This window comes from Watersipora subatra, chromosome 7, assembly GCF_963576615.1.
Source record: "Watersipora subatra chromosome 7, tzWatSuba1.1, whole genome shotgun sequence".
NCBI lineage: Eukaryota > Metazoa > Bryozoa > Gymnolaemata > Cheilostomatida > Watersiporidae > Watersipora > Watersipora subatra.
This window is the reverse complement of record NC_088714.1, coordinates 1,974,382-1,996,447: the sequence shown is the minus strand read 5'-3', so window position 1 is coordinate 1,996,447 and position 22,066 is coordinate 1,974,382. Positions and strand designations below refer to the sequence as shown.

The window sequence follows — 22,066 nt, the reverse complement described above, 5'->3', positions numbered from 1 at the left end:
TGGTAAATATTGTATATGTTAAAATACAAATAAATTTTCTGTGCAAAGACTTTTTTTATTACACGGGCAACACCGAGCATTCAGTAGTATACTATAAAGTATGAGTATATTGAGAACAATCCCATCAGCCTGTTATAAACTATATAATGTACATGTTATTATAAATCTACAAAAATCTCCCGTCGACAATCTATTGCAAATATATTGTCTATTGTCAACTTTTCAAATGCTTTAGAACTGAAGAAAGAAGTAAAATGTAAGGCTGATACCAATTAGTAAACAATAAATTATCTCTATTGAAACTATAAGTATGTATTTTGTCAGTTGAAACATAGGGGTATATTTTAAATGGAAAAATATACTTGGTCTATTAAAACCTATATGTATATTGAAACTTACATATGTATATTTATCAGTAGTTACAGTAGTATTTAATCTGATGAGAAACTGTGAGTCAACTATTATCTGAGGCTACTGGTGAACTAAAACTGTATGGCTAACTAAAATAAGGTGAGTTGAAACCCGGAACCCAGCCAACAAAATCATTTGAAGCATTTGAACTAAAAGAAACCAAAATTGTATCTAAAAGCAAACTGAAATAAAAAGAACTACAATGTGATTGCTAAAACTAACTTGTTAGCAGCTCTCTCCAGTTGTTCACATTTCCTCTGTGTGAGATCCTTTTGCAACTTTCCCTGTCCCTCTGGCTTGCTTTTTTCGGATGCTTCTGTAATGAATTTTAGAAACCTCTCATCACTTTCGAGGTTAAATATCTCCTGAGTTAGTATTGCATGAGATAAGATGGTAAATGAAAAGAGAAGACAAAGAAATAGTTAAGAAAAAGAGGAAGTGGTCTAGAAGGGGAACCAACAGAAATGGTTTAGAAAGAAGGTAAATAGCAAGAAATGACCATTAATAAACTGCCGCAGAAGATAAAAAAGTTGATAGGAACAAATAAGGGCCGAGAATGAATCTAGCAGGTAGAGTTCCTATAAGAACACATGATAGGAAGATCGCAATGATCTTTTTCAAATTTCGCAATAAAAAGAACTTGGTAACTACTACAAAAGCACATATTCGTGACTATCAAACCTAAGATTAACAACAACTCCTACCTCAAGCTACAAGAGCTTGCAAGTACCTGCTACAAAAACTTGTAAGTGCCTGCCACAAGAACTTGTAGGTACCTGCCTGCCACAAGAACTTGTAAATAACTGCCACAAAAACTTGTAAATACCTGCCACAAGAACTTGTAGGTACCTGCCACAAGAACTTGTGAGCACCTGCCACAAGAACTTATAAGCCTTCCAAAGCTTTGGCTACTAAAATAGGTTGTTGGATCAACTCATGATAAAAGAAGCAAAGGTTGCACAATGAAGCATAAAGAAGACAATTACATATTTTACCTGTGCTCAGTGGCTTGCTCTATGTAACACCCAGCTAGTTGATACTTAAAGATGAACTCACACAAAATTTGTGTAGATTTTGTCATAAAGTACCGTACTTTGCGGACTACTAGCCGCTACTTTTTTCTGATGATTTGAGCCATGCGGCTTATATAAGGGTGTGGCTATTCTGTGGCTTTTTCTTTGACCGCTAGGGCGCATTAACCAGAATTCCCGGTTAGTGCGCCTTAAGCGGTGAAAGAAAATACGAAAAAATGCCTAATGGTACTGTTAGGCACTAGGTTAAAAAGCGTCGGTTAATATGAAACAGTGCCGTTAGGTACTGTTCCGTTTTAAACAGGAAAATTGCTGCCACGTTAAAAAGTACCATCCTGAGTTCTGCGGCCTATACAAAGGTTCGGCCTATGTATTGTTTTATTATCATTTTTTAGAAAATAAAGCAGGCTTATATAGGGGTGCGTTTTATAGTCCGAAAAGTACGGACTATAAAGTACGGACTATAAAGTACGGACTTGGTATTTTTCTATCACACTTGCGATTGTGCTCTGTTTGAGGTGATCTGGTTGACAGGATGTTTCAGGATTAAAATCGATAAAACTTGATCGCGATTAAAATGCTCAGATCAATTGGTGTAATTATGACGTCAGTAATTGCAAAGAGACCGACAGTATAGAGTTTAGCCTGAATGCAATAGCCGATATCAACCACCGCAACGATCACAACTTGTGACGCCATTTTGCACATATTTTTTGACTGAGTGTTACATGTATAATCATGACCAAGTGTTATCGATTTTAATCTAGCAACATCCTGGCAATCAAATAGCCTCAACCATCAAAAGAAATCACAAATGATAAAAAAATATCGATAATTTCTAGAGATGCCCCGATTCTAATTTCACCAGCCGATTCAGATACTGATTCGATATACTGATTCTTAATGAAAAATAATCCGATTCAGATACCGATTCAGATTCTTTTGTCTTGCATAGATAGTTGTTCATTTTATTATGCAAGTATAAATATAATGCAAGGAAAATATAAATATTAATGTATTTATTTGTTTGTATTTATGAAAAAAGATACATGTATATATATTCACATACTGACATACCGTGCATCTAATAACAAACAGTCCATGTTTCTTGAAATATGTTGTTATTAATGGTAATTACAGTTAGTGGTACAGCTTTCTCTGTGATAATGAAGTCTCTCTTCTACTGCTGAACAAACTGCTGCGCCTGTACAAGTCTAAAGCAAATAAATGCGTCTTTTAATTACCGTTAGTGATTCAATTATCTCAGTGAGACGTCTTTATCTTCTATCACTATCGATGTAGCCAGTCGTACTGAAGGACTCGCATGCTACAGATGATGGGGGGCAGACTAAACACCGATAAGCCACTGAGGTCACTTTATGCGATACAAACGATACATCATATCGTCAGGATCAAGAGAGAGAGATAGATAACTTTATGCATCAACTGCTCAAATTACTTTCGCAATGCTAGTAAATAGAAACATTACACCGCATTCTGGTTGCTCGTTATGGTTCTCTTGTTCGTGATTGGCTGCAACAAATCATATTGCTGTAATTGGGAAATACCGCACTTGGTGATTACGTCCTGACTAAAGCCAAAATATTGCGCAGCTGTGTAGATGTTTATTAGGCTATAGACATGAAATAGATTGTGTGACAGGCTTGGAAATCATTAGATAAAAGCAAGGAACTAGCAGCTGATGATTTGTTATTTAAGTAGCAGGCTAAAATACAGGTTTCTGCTAAATAGTTGATATGTAAAAAGTATCTGAAGTGTCTGATTTTTTAAGAAAAGATCGGCCGATACCGATTCAGATACTTAATACCCATATCGGCACCGATACCGATATTGAAATCGGGGCAACTCTAATAATTTCTGATAAAATTTTAAGTGAGTTCATCTTAAAGAGCAAGTTTTGCCTTACTGAACAGTGTGCCGCAGGGTTGAAAACCAAAAACAGAAACACAAATACTGCCAGCGCTAATGACCTGCATTGGCAGTGAAACAGAATTAAACTCAATGTCTGTCTGGCACTTCAATGTCTATGCACGTCCTTTTAGTTTCATGATTTCTCTATAAGTTTCAAACCACTAAAAGAGTAGAGGCGTATGGATCTTTGTAAAATCTAGACATTGCAACATAATTCACTGATTGAAAATGATACAATTACAATGATGGACAAAACAGTGAGATGCAATTGTTTAATAGGCTAATTCAGGCTATATTGTTATCTCAACATAGTTGTTGTCTCTCTTCCAAATACTACAGATAATTGTATATACGTCGCCTCAAGTTAGGATTAAAGATGGAGCACCGTTTCATGGCTCCCAAATCAAAATGAGTGTTTTTGGTATGTTCGGAGACCTAAAAGATGGTTTTGTGTGTTCATAGTACCATAAAACATTCAATTGAATACCATGGAGCTCTATTTTTAAATGTTCCTTTATAGTGGCAGTCAATTAGAGGTGGCGTTCAAATAGAGGCCGGCATTGTATTTTTCAAATGGCTCTAAGAAGTGTGGGAAGATAAATTTAGCCCGAAGCAAATGGCGCCTATATTTTGTCCTATTTTTCCGGTTGAGCAATATTATTCCTTTTGGATGCAATAAATCTGCCAACCTACCTCCAACTTGTCAAAGATCTTTTAATAAATATGCATTGAGAAACCGAGAAATATCTCTACTAGTTGATATCTTTGGCTTGTAATAAACCTGCAATGATATTATAGCCTGTGTCCCGCTTTGTGATTTGTTGGAGCTTTCAATTTTTATTTCAGTCTAAATTTGAAAACGTATTTTTATGCTTATGTTGCTATATTTGTTGCATAAAAGCTCACTGCACTCATTGATATGTTTGCTACAGTTTGGAGCCAAAACTAGCGTTTTATGTGGAATAGTAGAGGAGTTACGAGTGTCAATCAATTGTAAGATCAGATTACCGCAATGATGCTATCAAATAATATGCCATAAATCGGCAAATTTATAAATTAGATAATGATAATCTATCAAATGCTACAAATGCTTCAATATATTCATGAACAAGTGACATAAACAAACCATACTTATATTACACGCAAAATCAAAAATTAAAATTTTTAAAGCAACAATATTTACATCGTTTGCTCAGATAGCTGCATCCTGATCGTTGCTTTCGATGGAACGAAAATCTTCTGGTTTCTCAATACCTTCCACAATGTCTTCTGACCTCAACTCTTTTTCTGCACTGCTAAACTAGCTGATATTAACGCCCAAACATTATTTTGACAGAGCAAAACTTTTACGTGTTGCATCTAGCACAAATGCAACGCATAAAGGTTTTGATCGCTAAATGTAACCTTTGGCCTAACAATAGTCGTTCATCATAAATATTAACCAGTTTTATATAGAAGTACTTTGAAGTATCAAGACCGCGCTAAACAAGGAACTGCTATTAACATGGGACGGTTAATAATTATTTCTATGGTGTTGCATTCGGAGTTTAAAAGGAAAAAATAGCAAAAATGGAATTGGAGTGGAATTGGAGAACGACAGAATTGATTGTTATCGATGTACACGATTCATTATTAAAACGATTTTGTGAACACTTTTCTACCGATCACTTGATATTATGGATTCATTAAGATCAAAGATTTTCAGAGTGGTAGTCAAATGGAGGTGGCGGTGAAACAGAGGGTGGCGCTTTATTTTTCAACCTTCTTACAGTGGCTGTTAAATAGAGGTGGTGTTCAAATAGAGGTGGCGTTGAATTAGACGTTTTACATTAAATTGAAGACTGACTAACACACGCACTGACTGAAAACATCACCCAAATGTCATGGCCCTACTAGTCGATGCTGTTCTTGTTGAGTGCTAGCGATGTTGGTAGTAAAATAAACATTGATACTACACAGCTGGGGCACTGACTACACTGACTAGCTACTACATGTGCCATAGTAGATGATATAACCGCACCTTCAGAGTACTCTTTGAGAAGCTTAGCAAAGACACCATCACGACTGATTAAGGATTTATAAGAGCCATGTTCAGTGAGTCTACCAGTGTCCATAACATAAATCTCATCAACTTGAGGTAGCCAGTGCAGTCCATGTGTCACCTAAAATAGGGTTTCACCTTATGACTCAGTTGGTAATATAAGGATCATGCATGTTGTGATGTTCACCTTGTGACTCAGTTGGTAATATATGGATCATGCATGTTGTGTTGTTTCACCTCATGACTCAGTTGGTAATATAAGGATCATGCATGTTGTGTTGTTTCCTTATGACTCAGTTGGTAATATAAGGATCATGCATGTTGTGTCGTTTCACCTTATGACTCAGTTGGTAATATAAGGATCATGCATGTTGTGTTGTTTAACCTTATGACGCAGTTGGTAATATAAGAATCATGCATGTTGTGATGTTTTACCTTATGACTCAGTTGGTAATACAAGGATCACGCATGTTGTGTTGTTTCACCTTATGACTCAGTTGGTAATATAAGGATCATACATGTTGTGTTGTTTCACCTGTATTACTCAGTTGGTAATATAAGGATCATGGATGTTGTGTTGTTTCACCTGTATTACTCAGTTGGTAATATAAGGATCATGCATGTTGTGTTGTTTCACCTGTATTACTCAGTTGGTAATATAAGGATCATGGATGTTGTGTTGTTTCACCTGTATTACTCAGTTGGTAATATAAGGATCATGCATGTTGTGTTGTTTCACCTCATGACTCAATTGGTAATATAAGGATCATGCATGTTGTGATGTTTCCTTATGACTCAGTTGGTAATATAAGGATCATGCATGTTGTGATGTTTAACCTTAGGACTCAGTTGGTAATATAAGGATCATGCATGTTGTGTTGTTTTACCTTATGACTCAGTAGGTAATATAAGGATCATGCATGTTGTGTTGTTTCACCTTATGACTCAGTTGGTAATATAAGGATCATGCATGTTGTGTTGTTTCACCTTATGACTCAGTTGGTAATATAAGGATTATGCAAGTTGTGTTGTTTCACCTTATGACTCAGTTGGTAATATAAGGATCATGCATGTTGTGTTGTTTTACCTTATGACTCAGTTGGTAATATAAGGATCATGCATGTTGTGTTGTTTTACCTTATGACTCAGTTGGTAATATAAGGATCATGCATGTTGTGTTGTTTTACCTTATGACTCAGTTGGTAATATAAGGATCATGCATGTTGTGTTGTTTTACCTTATGACTCAGTTGGTAATATAAGGATCATGCATGTTGTGTTGTTTCACCTTATGACTCAGTTGGTAATATAAGGATTATGCATGTTGTGTTGTTTCACCTTATGACTCAGTTGGTAATATAAGGATTATGCATGTTGTGTTGTTTCACCTTATGACTCAGTTGGTAATATAAGGATCATGCATGTTGTGTTGTTTCACCTTATGACTCAGTTGGTAATATAAGGATCACGCGTGTTGTGTTGTTTCACCTTATGACTCAGTTGGTAATATAAGGATCATGCATGTTGTGTTGTTTCACCTTATGACTCAGTTGGTAATATAAGGATTATGCATGTTGTGTTGTTTCACCTTATGACTCAGTTGGTAATATAAGGATTATGCATGTTGTGTTGTTTCACCTTATGACTCAGTTGGTAATATAAGGATCATGCATGTTGTGTTGTTTTACCTTATGACTCAGTTGGTAATATAAGGATTATGCATGTTGTGATGTTTCCTTATTACTCAGTTGGTAATATAAGGATCATGCATGTTGTGTTGTTTCACCTTATGACTCAGTTGGTAATATAAGGATCATGCATGTTGTGTTGTTTCACCTTATGACTCAGTTGGTAATATAAGGATCATGCGTGTTGTGTTGTTTCACCTCATGACTCAGTTGGTAATATAAGGATCATGCATGTTGTGTTGTTTCACCTTATAACTCAGTTGGTAATATAAGGATCATGCATGTTGTGTTGTTTTACCTTATGACTCAGTTGGTAATATAAGGATCATGCATGTTGTGATGTTTCCTTATTACTCAGTTGGTAATATAAGGATCATGCATGTTGTGTTGTTTCACCTTATGACTCAGTTGGTAATATAAGGATCATGCATGTTGTGTTGTTTCACCTTATGACTCAGTTGGTAATATAAGGATCATGCATGTTGTGTTGTTTCACCTTATGACTCAGTTGGTAATATAAGGATCATGCATGTTGTGATGTTTCACCTTATGACTCAGTTGGTAATACAAGGATCATGCATGTTGTGATGTTTCACCTTATGACTCAGTTGGTAATACAAGGATCATGCATGTTGTGTTGTTTCACCTTATGACTCAGTTGGTAATATAAGGATCATGCATGTTGTGATGTTTCACCTTATGACTCAGTTGGTAATACAAGGATCATGCATGTTGTGATGTTTCACCTTATGACTCAGTTGGTAATACAAGGATCATGCGTGTTGTGTTGTTTCACCTTATGACTCAGTTGGTAATATAAGGATCATGCATGTTGTGATGTTTCACCTTATGACTCAGTTGGTAATACAAGGATCATGCATGTTGTTTCACCTTATAACTCAGTTGGTAATACAAGGATCATGCATGTTGGGTTACTTTTTGAAACTCACAAAAACCTCAAGGAATAAACCCAACGATTACCATGAGACGGGTTTTGTCTTTAAGAAGTCCATTGGGTCCGATGACATGTTCAAATATGTGTTTACCAACATGAACATCGACAGCACTGAGAGGGTCATCGAGAAGGTAAATGTCAGCGTTACTGTACACAGCTCTGGCCAAGCTTATTCTCTGTTTCTGTCCACCTGAGATATTTATACCCTGCAGTCGTATGGAATCATTGTAAGTAAAATAATATTAAACATTCAACTTAATGAGAGATATTTATACTCTGTAGTCATATGGAATCATTGTAAGTAAAATAATATTAAACATTCAACTTAATGAGAGATATTTATACTCTGTAGTCATATGGAATCATTGTAAGTAAAATAATATTAAACATTCAACTCACTGAGAGGTATTTATACTCTGTAGTTATATGGAATCATTGTAAGTAAAGTAATATTAAACATTCAACGCACAGAAAGATATTTATACTCTGTAGTTATATGGAATCATTGTAGGTAAAGTAATATTAAACATTCAACTCACTGAGAGATATTTATACTCTGTAGTTATATGGAATCATTGTAAGTAAAGTAATATTAAACAGTTGACACATCTGTAATACCACAAAACTGACAAATTATAGGTGAGTATTTTATCAGTTGCCCAAATTAGCCATGCATACCTTTTCACCAATGATCGAGTTGTCACCATTAGGAAGTACTTCAAAGTCTTTAACAAGAGCGCATGCATCCACTACTTTGCTGTACAATTCTTCATTATACTCATTGCCAAAAAGAATGTTGTTTTTGACAGAAGCATTCACTATGAATGCCACTTGAGATACCAATGCCAGAGAACCCTGCAAGGTAAAATGAATATCATTCAAGAAGCACTTCTTACCATGTTGATTAGATTAGTTTAACAAGATCATCAGCGTCAAGGAAATCATTTGCAAAGCTATCATTGTGATCCATCGTTTTGTCTAATGGAACATAACTCACCTTACGAATCACTGAACCTTCCAGTTTATGCAAGTCACCCGTTACAGCGGAGAGGAGTGAGGATTTACCCGAACCTACTGAGCCAACAATTGCCGTCAAAGATTTATCTGTCACCTGCAGATGAATGTCACGTAGAACAGGAGAAGAATCTTGTAGATGTGAGAACTCTCCATCCAAAATCTCAATAGCCGCAACTGTAGTGAAAAAGTTGAATTGTTACAGTCACTATGATGAGTACAGCAAGTTGTATAAAACCTTCAGATGCGTTCTACTATTGATAATAGTAACATTCCTAGACACAGTCCATACGTTCGTCGTTCCTACACGGGTTTCTAATCGTATTCAAGTATCTAAATACTTCACTGCTGCATAATAGTATTTAATAAATGTTAAGCGATATGTTTTTATTGTCTATCTTATTATTTTACAGTCTAATTAAAAACAACAAATTTGTATCTCAGGACCATCATTTTATAATCAATTGCTGTGAAGGCAAAACCATTTAGGGAGTCTTAGGGACTAGGTCACTTGAAGAGCCTCTTTAAAGCCACTTGAAATCTGAGAAATTGAAGATCTCCTTAATGCCAACATCAACAACTGTTAGACTGTTAGAGATGCCTGACTAACACCAGCAGTATATATGGCTAACTACAGATTCGCTAATCCTGGCTTCACTATCAACTACTCTTCACTAGGCAACTCCAAACGGGTCATGGATATCGGTGCCGCCAGGAATTTCTAGAAACAATCCACTTGTTTTTGCATTTGTTACAATAAGCAAAGAGATTTTCATGAGATAGAGCCTGAAGTCACAAAAACGTCAACGAGCAATTACATTAATGCCTTCAAGTTTGGCTGAGAAGGTACACTCAGATTTGTATGATACTTTAGCAAGTAGTCAATGCATGCAGTCGGTTAACTCAGCCTACAAGTGGCTAGTTATATATTTGTGAATTGTTGGGAAGATTCTAAGAAACTTATTTATACTCTGTCCTAAAATGCAAGCAATTTTATTTACATAATAAATTTGTCTGACAATGTTGAAGAACGTGTGACAACAGCAAAGTTTACACATTAAAGCAATAGTTATATGGAGAAGACAACTTGGCTTTAATTAAGTCATTTCCTTGCAAAACAATTTCTACTAACTCGGCACATGAAAGCACTAGCGGTAGTGCAGGTCAGGGACAAACACAAACTTGTTATTATAGATATGTAGTTGACTATCTACATCACGAACTAAAAAACATGATGCTCTCGGAACTCATTACTATTACATTATTTTCTGAAGCACAAAACATTTGAAAAATTTTGTTTAGAAAAGCCTAATATTCGTTAAAAACATATTTCATCAGCAATATAGTTATGAATGCATTGTCGTTACACCTAGTTCTTTTGCTAACTCTGCTGTGTGCAACTGCCTATCAATATGAGCAATAGTATATCGCTAATGCAATAGCTCCCGAGTCAGCATACAAATTCTGATTTGGTTTTTATCAAAATAAATTAAATATCACACAAAATAGCACATGTGACATCTCCTATTTTAGCTGCAGTAAAAATAAATATGACAACAGCCCAAGTTTTTAATCTTTCACTATATATGCATATACTATTGAATGCCCGGCGTTGCATGGTTAGTAAAAATTATTACCCAATGTGTGAATTCAAAACCATCTCAAATTCACTGAAGGTGAATATGAGTAATTTACCTGGTAAGCTAGTACCTTGAGCTAAAGCTGGGCGTGCAGCCTGCTTAATAATAGTTACGCGTAGTGATCAAGGGTGCTAGTGTTTTCTAAAGCGCTTTATAAGCTTTAGAAAACAAGTTTTAGGTTGGTATGGCCATATCAACCTTAATTGTGCCAATAAGGTTGGTATGGCCATATCAACCTTATAAGGCGTGAACAGTTATCGGAACAGAATAATAACGCATGAACAAATAAGCAATGGCAGTTCTGATCTAGGTACTTTGAACAGGGTTGGTTTGCGCAATTTGTTAGTAAATCCTTTTTATCTCCTACCAAAAGAGGAGTTGTGACCTCATTAGTATGACAACTTTGAATTGCAGCACAGATAATTTCTTTACACTTGCAAAAAAGGCACAGTGCTCAGACAAGTTCCAATTTTAAGATGATCCCATGAATAAACATTATATTATAAACTATTATATATATATAATATTAGCTTATAATTATGTATAAACATTATATACATGAATACAAACCAGCAGTTGGGTCCAGAGTTACACAAGTGTCATCAAGCTCTTCATTTGCAAAGAACTTTGCGAGTCTAGTAACCGACACTGTCGTCTGTAGATAATTTAAGTTAACAGGGAGTAAGGAATAGATGAGAACACAACTACTAACATATATAATTTAAGTTAACAGGGAGTAAGGAATAGATGAGAACACAACTACTAACATAGATAATTTAAGTTAACAGGGAGTAAGGAATAGATGAGAACACAACTACTAACATAGATAATTTAAGTTAACAGGAGTAAGGAATGGATGAGAACACAACTACTAACATAGATAATTTAAGTTAACAGGGAGTAAGGAACAGATGAGAACACAACTACTAACATAGATAATTTAAGTTAACAGGGAGTAAGGAATGGATGAGAACACAACTACTAACATAGATAATTTAAGTTAACAGGGAGTAAGGAATGGATGAGAACACAACTACTAACATAGATAATTTAAGTTAACAGGGAGTAAGGAATGGATGAGAACACAAGTGCTAACAGACTTACTAAATTAACAGTTTTAGTGCCACGAGAGACTATAATCAAGGTGAGCATGAATAGAAGTAGTTCCTAACCTTATTGGAGGTACTGAACCTTGCTAGCGCTGCATGTACTTCATCAACCCTTTTGTAGTTGGAATATATTAATACTAGTACCCTGGTAGTCTCGAGAAATGTGAGAGATCATCATATGTAATAGCTATGTGCACAAATATTCCATTATGTAGCAAGATGGTTGTTATTATTAATACTAATACCCTGATAGTCTCGTGTGCTGTGAGAGATCATCATGTGTAATAACTATGTATACAATTATTCCACTATGTAACAAGATGGTTGTTATTATTAATACTAGTACCCTGATAGTCTCAAGTGCTGTGAGAGATCATCATGTGTAATAACTATGTGCACAATTATTACACTATGTAACAAGATGGTTGTTATTATTAATACTAGTACCCTGATAGTCTCGTGTGCTGTGGGAGATCACCATGTGTAATAACTATGTGCACAGTTATTCCACATTGTAACAAGATGGTTGTTATTATTAATACTAGTACCCTGATAGTCTTGTGTGCTGTGGGAGATCATCATGTGTAATAACTATGTGCACAGTTATTCCACTATGTAACAAGATGGTTGTTATTATTAATACTAGTACCCTGGTAGTCTCGTGTGCTGTGAGAAATCATCATGTGTAATAACTATGTATACAATTATTCCACTATGTAACAAGATGGTTGTTATTATTAATACTAGTACCCTGATAGTCTCGTGTGCTGTGAGAGATCATCATGTGTAATAACTATGTATACAATTATTCCACTATGTAATAAGATGGTTGTTATTATTAATACTAGTACCCTGGTAGTCTAGCGTGCTGTGAGAGATCATCATGTGTAATAACTATGTGTACAATTATTCCACAATGTAACAAGATGGTTGTTATTATTAGTACTAGTACCCTGATAGTCTAGTGTGCTGTGAGAGATCATCATGTGTAATAACTATGTGCACAATTATTCCAATATGTAGCAAGGTGGTTGAGTAGGGCAGTTGGTAGTCGGGCTGCTAAGCTGAATATTTGAGTTCGATTACCGTGTGAGGCATTATTTTTTGCTAACCTCTGATTGTGGCTTCTGACGAATGGACATTATAATAGTGAATCACTAGAGTTGCCCTAGAGTTGCACTAGGGTTGCACTAGAGCAGTGTCGTATAGCTTCACAGAGTCCCGCGACCAACAGAAGCGTATACGGGAGCTCACGCGATTCCAAACAAACAGGCCACGCCTACTATTTTTATATAAGTTATAATGGAGAGGCCGCAACATTACTCAACAAAAACTACTCCCATTAGCAGTCGCTTCAAAATTGATTGTTGTATCATAAACCATTTGAAAGAAAACAAAATTTCCTACAAAAACCTACTAATAATGTTTTTATAAAAACATAAAGTAAATGCAAAAAAGAGCGGTATTGAGAGCGAGGTATGAATATTCCATTAGAGATCAGTATGTCGATCGGGTTTGTTTGGAATGAGACGTTTTTGTTTCCGGTTTGGTCGCAAGACTTTGTAAAGCTATATGACTCTGACCGTACGGAGCTGTATAACTTCACAGAGTTTCGCTGTTAATGGATGCGTATATCGGAGCTCGCACGGCTCCAAACAAACCAGCCGCGCCCACTATTGTTTTATATAAGTTATAATGGAGAGGCCGCAACACTAACCAACAAAAATTACTTTCATTGGCAGTCGCTCTAAAATTGATTGTTGTATTATACACCATTTGAAAAAGGACAAAATTTTCTACAAGAAACTACAAATTATTTTTTGTAATAAGGTAAAGTAAATGCAAAAGAGTGAGATGTTGAGAGCGAGGTAAGAATATTCCATTAGAGATTAGTATGTCGATCGGGTTTGTTTGGAATCAAGCATTTTTGTTTCCGGCTTTTGGTCACGGGACTCTGTGAAACTATACGACTCTGCACTAGAGCAGGAAGCTTAAAGAGCTTGTGATAAGCTCGTTTATCAGCAAAAGCTACAGGTCTTGATCAACCCTTTTTTATCTGTGGTAAAGCAACTCTAAACTTATTAAAAGTGAAGAACATAGGCTATAAATGACTACATCTATGAAAACTGAAAAACATACGTTATAGATGACTACATCTATTAAAAGTGAAAAACATAGGCTATAAATGACTACATGAATTAAAAGTGAAACACATAGGCTATAAATGACTACATCTATTAAAAGTCAGGAATATAGGCCATAAACAACACTGTTCAAATTGTACAATTATAATAATTACCAATTTTACTGTTTTGATGCTCCTCAAACACCTGAATGACAGGAGTCATGTCATCCATATAATTAACAATAAAACTATTAAGTATTATTAGACCGATGTGCGTATGAAAACAGGTCGGATAGTGTTGTTATTTTCAGTTTGCCGCACAATGCACAACAAATATTAACTCTTACTAGTACGCTGGCAGGGCAGTCTGCTATGTGAGATCATCAGGTGTAATAACTATACGTACAATTATTCTTGAATGTGGAATGGTGGTCGAGTCGTAGAGATGGTAGCGAGCTTGAGTAGGATGCCAAATATTCGAGTTCAATTCCAGATCGGTGAAATCTTTTTTCCTAGCGATCTTAGCGCGGCTTCGGATAGCGAATGAACAAACACGGTTTTTATTATAGTAAAGATTAGCTGTGCTACCGGCGCTGCCCGTTATTAAAAATCAGCTTAAAAACAATGAGAGGCAATGAGAGTTGCTTGCCACAGGCTATAAGCCTGGCACATTGCCAATGGATAATTTGAGTAAGCTTACTAATAAGAGCTACTGCTTCTCATGACGTAACGCCATAACTTTGCGTCGTGACCAAAAGCGTAGCGTATTTGCTCCAATATAACGACATATATCACCTAAATAATTCATCAAACGTGTAGCCGAATTTGGAAGGCATCGGCTGGTGAACCAAAGGGTGTGAGATCAAATCTTCTAAGGCACGGACTCTTTATTCCAATATTTTAATAGCTATAGCTGAAACTAAACACATACGACCAACTTTGGAAAATATATATATATAGATTGGTGAGCAAAATTCATTAAAAATGACTTGCAGAATAGTTAGAAGTTGTCTACCCCTTGTATCAATACTGGATGGACTTACCATGACTAGCATGGAGATTTTTTGAGATGTTAGGTTCAGGGAGTACTTCATGGTATCAAAAAGCGAGAGAGCAACAAAGGCTACACTGGCGGTTAATGTGTGATCAGGTCTTGTTGATGTGTATATTGCAAATGTTGTCATAGCAACCTGTATGAGAAGAAACCTTATCTATAGACCTTTACTGAATATAAGCTTGGAATGGTGGCCAACTTAGCAGAGCCATGCAAACATTCAGTACTTTTCTCTCCGTGACCAAGGGAGGGCAAATCGTGCGTTAATAAACTTGGTTAAAAAGGACCTGTAGTATCGTCTAGTATACAGAAACAGTCATATTTATATCCATATCAGCTTTATTAGAAACAGCCAGATCAAATAATATTAACTACCGGTACATTAGGGGGAGCAATAGTTTGAGAGTTGTACGTTTAAAAAAGATTAGGGAGAACAGCCCCTTAGAAGATATTTGTATTTGAGAAGTCGCAATGATTTCTCTCGTAACACAGGAGAATAAAATTTGAATTAAATGTGATTAGCTATTGTATGAACAACTTGCTATCTGTTAAGAAAAAGGTAACAACTGATACATGTGATAACTACAACATGTGATAACTATTATATGTGATAACTACAACATGTGATAACTATTATATGTGATAACTACAACATGTGATAGCTATTATATGTGATAACTACTACATGTGATAACTACTACATGTGATAACTACTACATGTGATAACTACTACATGTGATAACTACTACATGTGATAACTACTACATGTGATAACTACTACATGTGATAACTACTACATGTGATAACTACTATATGTGATAACTACTATATGTGATAACTACTACATGTGATAACTACTACATATGATAACTACTATATGTGATAACTACTACATGTGATAACTACTACATGTGATAACTACTATATGTGATAACTACTACATATGATAACTACTACATGTGATGACTACTACATGTGATAACTACTATATGTGATAACTACTATATGTGATAACTACTATATGTGATAACTATTACATGTGATAACTACTACATGTGATGACTACTATATGTGATAACTACTACATGTGATAACTACTACATATGATAACTACTATATGTGATAACTACTACATGTGATAACTACTACATGTGATAACTACTATATGTGATAACTACTATATGTGATAACTACTACATGTGATAACTACTATATGTGATAACTACTATATGTGATAACTACTACATGTGATAACTACTACATGTGATAACTACTACATGTGATAACTACTTCATGTGATAACTACTATGTGTGACAACTACTACATGTGATGACTACTATATGTGATAACTACTACATGCGATAACTACTACATATGATAACTACTACAATGATAACTACTACATGTGATGGCTACTACATGTAGCAAAAGCATGTAATGCACCAAACTTTGAAATTGTAAATGTTTATTGTTAAGTTGATTCTACACAACTGACACTTTTGTTTTTGTTGCTACCATATCCAATTGTAAAGCTTGGTTTGTATACACTGCAGTTTTGGCATATCTTATCAAGAGTGTAAAGGGTAGCTAGGCTGTACACCTCTTGTTTGCTAGTCAACTTTATGATGTTCCTTACAAATCTTACGAAGAAGTACAAGCGAGGATTCAAGTTGACTCATGTTGGTATATGACATTGACAGAACCATCAAAAATCACCTATTACTTCATACGTACCAGAACAGGCACAATATTATAAAGAGAATCCTGGATAGCCCTGATAATATTCAAAGTTCTTTGTCGCAAAACTTCACTTTTCCTCAACAAAGTAACTTTCCTCTGGAATGATGGCTCCCAGGCATAGAGTTTAATAACCTGTCAGTAAAGGAATAACTACCAGACATACAGTTTAATAACCTGTTAGTAAAGGAATAACTACCAGACATACAGTTTAACAACCTGTCAGTAAAGGAATAACTACCAGACATACAGTTTAATAACCTGTCACTAAAAGAATAACTCCCAGGCATACAGTTTAATAACCTGTCAGTGAAGGAACAAATCCCAAGTATACAACTAAATAGCTTGTGAGTAAAAGTGTTAAAAGTTTCGATGTTGCAAAAAATAGAGCAGGCTTTACATCCAGTTTATTTCAAAATGACCACTATTTGTTACACTGAAAAGAATTGAAGTTAGCACTGCAAAATTTACATCCACAGTTTACTATCTGTTATACATGAAGCCGATACATGGAAGGTTAAAAACCTGGAAGTCTGGTTCAAAGGAGATGGCAAAAACAACATGTAAAGGGAAGCCATACAAGCTGCGAAAATCTAATAGATCATTGTGGCATATACACTGACATAGAGGGCACATTGATATAGAAAGCACATTGACATAGAGTATGATCCGCATACACACACCTTGATAGATGAAAGCACCTCTTTAAGCAACTTTATTCGTTCATCTTTGATTTTCATAGTTTTTACCCTGATCTTTCTTTGAAGGATTCCGATAGCAAATGAAACTGGTGCTGCCACAAGCAGTATTGCAACTCCAGCGAAAATGCTGTTGCCCATCGACCGATGAAGTATATATATAACGACACAGATCTGAATGGGAACAATGATGAACACCCAACCTTCACTGAAACAGATAGAGAACACAAAATATAAATGTCATCCTAAAAAATAATGCTGCACACAACCAATGCAGAACTGTTGTTGAGCTAGCTAGACACTTTCCTAAACTTTTCTATTAAATGTAACGTTTAAAACTAGATACAGTGAAACCGCTATTTACGAGTAGAGGTTTCATCGTATGCTCTATGTACTTACTACTTGAAACCTCTACTTAAATTTTCAAGTTATGAAATGACCTTTAGTGGAAATTGTGCTTCGACTCAAGAAAGTTATTTCTAGATACAAAAAGCTATTCATACTTTGGCGCGTTAGTTAGTTTTATGCCTTGACCCGCTTGCCTCCAGTGGGTACAACTTAAAACATGGCTCAGTTAGTTTCATGCTTTGACCCGTTTGCTTCCAGTGGGTACAACTTAAAACATGGCTCACTTATTTTATTTTACTAGCGGGTCAATAAACGACAAGTGTTTTGCCTTCGGTCCTTTATAATTTGGAGTTATTATACACCGCATACAGAGTATTATAACTTTCATTTCTAGCAATTCAGGTTCAGTCTTTTCCATACGATTAGTTTTTTAGTTTGTGTCAATGTAAATAAATCTTTCTACTGAGATTTTTAAAAACATTTATTTTGAGCAAAACACAACCAAGACAACAACACAATACCCACCTCTAGTGATTGCCATCTTCCAACTTCTCGTGGGTGGGCTGTTCTCAGCCTCATTTAGACCGCCAACACCAAACGTAGACAAGCAGAACGTTCCCAGAGTTTTTTTATTATTTCTCTAGTTTTTGTTTTTCGATGTGTACTTTTTCTATATATTATGTAATAATATAATTCTAACATGTATTTGTTACAGGTTTTAACCATTACATGTGTTTATACAAATGTTATATCCAAATTTGGCGGAGGCTTGGAATGGATTAGGGCATTTATATGGTAAAATCGGTTTCTATTTAAGATATTTTCTACTTACAACCTGTTTACCGGAACGAATCTCGTTCAAAAGCAGAGTTTTGGCTACTCAAAAGATGAAAAACACATAGTCAAAGAGAAAACTTAATGTCAAAATATTTCAACTTAAACATGCTCAATTGCCAGATGAATACGCTGTTATGTCAACTAATCAAAAAAGTCTCCAGTCTCCAGCCTCCAATGGGATTAGTTTGATCAAGTATACAGAAGAGCAAGTAAAACTGATAGCAATATACACAACTAGAGCATCTCGAGGTAAAACACCTGAAGCTGTGCAAGTAAACCTGTGATATTGCTACATGGACATTTCAAGGTAAGCTTTCCTCTATCATAAACTGGCAATCATATTATTTACATGTACTCACTATACAAAGTGGGCAATCCTTTCCACATCAACAGACATTAGGTTGACTATCTCTCCTGTACTCGACTTCTGTCGGGCATCTGCGCTCAGTCTAAGTGCCTGAACAATGCAAGATAATTAGTCTATAAATACACAACGGTACAACTATATTAATAGTATATGTATAACTATTTTAGTAGGATATGTAAATACCACAATACAACTATATTAGTAGTAACTGTATAACAGTACAACTATATTAGTAGGATATGTATCACAGTACAACTATAATAGTAGGAGATGTATCACAGTATAACTATATTAGTAGGATATGTAAATACCACAATACAAATATATTAGAAGTAAATGTATCACAGTATAACTATATTAGTAGTACTTGTATCACAGTACAACTATATTAGTAGTAACTGTATAACAGTACAACTATATTAGTAGGATATGTATCACAGTACAACTATATTAGTAGGATATGTATCACAGTAAAACTATATTAGTAGTAAATGTATCGCAGAACAACTATATTAGTAGTACTTGTATCGCAGTACAACTATAATAGTAGTAAATGTATCGCAGAACATACTATATTAGTAGTACTTGTATCGCAGTACAACTATATTAGTAGTACTTGTATCGCAGTACAACTATATTAGTAGTAAATGTATCGCAGTACAACTATATTAGTAGCATATGCATAAAAGTACAACTATAGTAGTAGGATATGTACATACCACAATACAAATATATTAGTAGCAAATGTATCACAGTACAACTATATTAGTGGTACTTGTATCGCAGTACAGCTATATTAGTAGTATATGTATCGCAGTACAGCTATATTAGTAGTATATGTATCGCAGAACAACTATATTAGTAGTATTCATATCGCAGTAAAGTGCTTTGTATGTACAAATATACTGTCAGAGTGTTGAAAGTTTCTGTTAGTGAGGTGTTTGACAGCTGAGTAATAATTTTACAAACTACCCCATATCCTCTCACAGAGCCGTCAGCTGATTTACATGCTGCCCTACGATTGAGTTGGGCAGTTTCATCACAGATAATTAATTATTGGCATGAACATGCACTTAACAAAATTCAAGAACTGGGCGATAACTCTGCTTTTCATTGAAAAAACTAAACAAGCTGTAAAAACTCAAAATCAAAGGAACATACTACTAATACAGATTTTTCCTAACACAGGTTATTCCTAATACAGGTTATTACTAGTACAGGTTATTCCTAACACAGATTATTCCTGGTACAGGTTATTCCTAGTACAGGGTATTCCTAGTACAGGTTATTACTAGTACAGGTTATTCCTGGTACAGGTTATTCCTAACACAGATTATTCCTGGTACAGGTTATTCCTAGTACAGAGTAATCCTAGTACAGGTTATTACTAGTACAGGTTATTCCTAACACAGATTATTCCTGGTACAGGTTATTCCTAGTACAGGATATTCCTAGTACAAGTTATTCCTAGTACAGGTTATTCCTAGTACAGGCTATTCCTAGTACAGGCTAGTACAATATGACAGAACTGAGGAGCAGAAGTAAATTTTGATCGATGTCAAATATTTCAGAGCAATAATTTAAGAGTAACCTTTTTATAAACTGCTGCAATGAGTGTAGCTCTAACTCTTGTTCTGCATTTCATATATAAGGTGAACATGGCATTAAAGACGAGGGTGCTGAAGGAGGAGAAAAGGAAAAAACAGAAACAGTAAAGGATTCCTTTCCAGAGAGGTTCAGGGTTGTCTGTTCGCTGACTTTCCACATGAGTAATAAGCAAACTAAAAGAAAAAAAAGACACCATTTTAGACTAGCCTAAATTCCATGCAAAATTTGGTGATACTGTCTGATCTCTATGAATGTACATGATACATGGGAGATATAAATGTTAGCCTGTACTTGTACTCTACGAATGTATTTGATACATGGGAGATATAAATGTTAGCCTATACTTGTACTCTATGAATGTACATGATACATGGGAGATATAAATGTTAGCATATACTTGTACTCTATGAATGTACATGATACATGGGAGATATAAATGTTAGCCTATACTTGTACTCTATGAATGTACATGATACATGGGATATATAAATGTTAGCCTATACTTGTACTCTATGAATGTACATGATACATGGAATATATAAATGTTAGCCTATACTTGTACTCTATGAATGTACATGATACATGGGAGATATAAATGTTAGCCTATACTTGTACTCTATGAATGTACATGATACATGGGAGATATAAATGTTAGCCTATACTTGTACTCTATGAATGTACATGATACATGGGAGATATAAATGTTAGCCTATACTTGTACTCTATGAATGTACATGATACATGGGAGATATAAATGTTAGCCTATACTTGTACTCTATGAATGTGCATGATACATGGGAGATATAAATGTTAGCCTATACTTGTACTTTATGAATGTACATGTTACCTGAGAGATATAAATGTTAGCCTATACTTGTACTATACTGCACAACAGTTGCTTTTGTTTCAATTTAGTGGTGACAGCACATTTGAGCGTTCGAGTTGTCTACTCTTACATGTTTAAGTAATGCTCATTATTATATTCAAGGTACTGATGCCAATGCTGAGTAGAGTACCTCAGTTCACTGTGTTATTTGTTGCAGAAACTATAGGTAGAAAGGGTGTCTACTCAAATCAGTGAGATGTGTTGCTTGTGTACTTAACAAATTGGCAACAAATCAAGAATGCTTTGTTGATGCATTGTGCCCAAAAAAAGATATTGGTCTAGAACCATTGCAACTGAAATTTGCCAAAAGAGTTGATTGAATGCAAATGGACATAATATCAATCCCATTTTATTCCTTTTGAAATCTGTTTTTACTTATATGTATATAAGTAAAAAGGTGGACATATATTTCCCATTTGCCACAGACATGTGAAGGCCTATAGAACAAATTTGAACTTTTTATGAAAACTTAGATAAGTCTTTAGGCAACAAATTCCTTCAAATTTGGAGCGTTTTTCTAGCTCAACTCAATTCACGAATTCAAATTATTTTAGCACCAAGTTGATTTTCATTGTTTATTGGTAA

At 35.1% G+C, this 22,066-nt stretch overlaps 1 protein-coding gene across 1 annotated transcript in view; it reads right to left on the bottom strand.

The window, feature by feature from the left end:
• Positions 1-22,066, bottom strand: part of LOC137400304 (multidrug resistance-associated protein 1-like) — a 66,317-nt gene that overhangs the window by 37,293 nt on the left and 6,958 nt on the right. The window contains exons 3-13 of the mRNA XM_068086632.1: positions 20,579-20,768; positions 18,980-19,077; positions 17,421-17,643; positions 16,735-16,872; positions 14,989-15,135; positions 11,282-11,366; positions 9,055-9,248; positions 8,736-8,912; positions 8,084-8,263; positions 5,395-5,536; positions 634-727 (exon numbers count right to left, since the gene is read on the bottom strand). Coding sequence (XP_067942733.1) covers positions 634-727; positions 5,395-5,536; positions 8,084-8,263; positions 8,736-8,912; positions 9,055-9,248; positions 11,282-11,366; positions 14,989-15,135; positions 16,735-16,872; positions 17,421-17,643; positions 18,980-19,077; positions 20,579-20,768 — 1,668 coding nt within the window. The remainder of the gene's footprint in view (positions 1-633; positions 728-5,394; positions 5,537-8,083; positions 8,264-8,735; positions 8,913-9,054; positions 9,249-11,281; positions 11,367-14,988; positions 15,136-16,734; positions 16,873-17,420; positions 17,644-18,979; positions 19,078-20,578; positions 20,769-22,066) is intronic.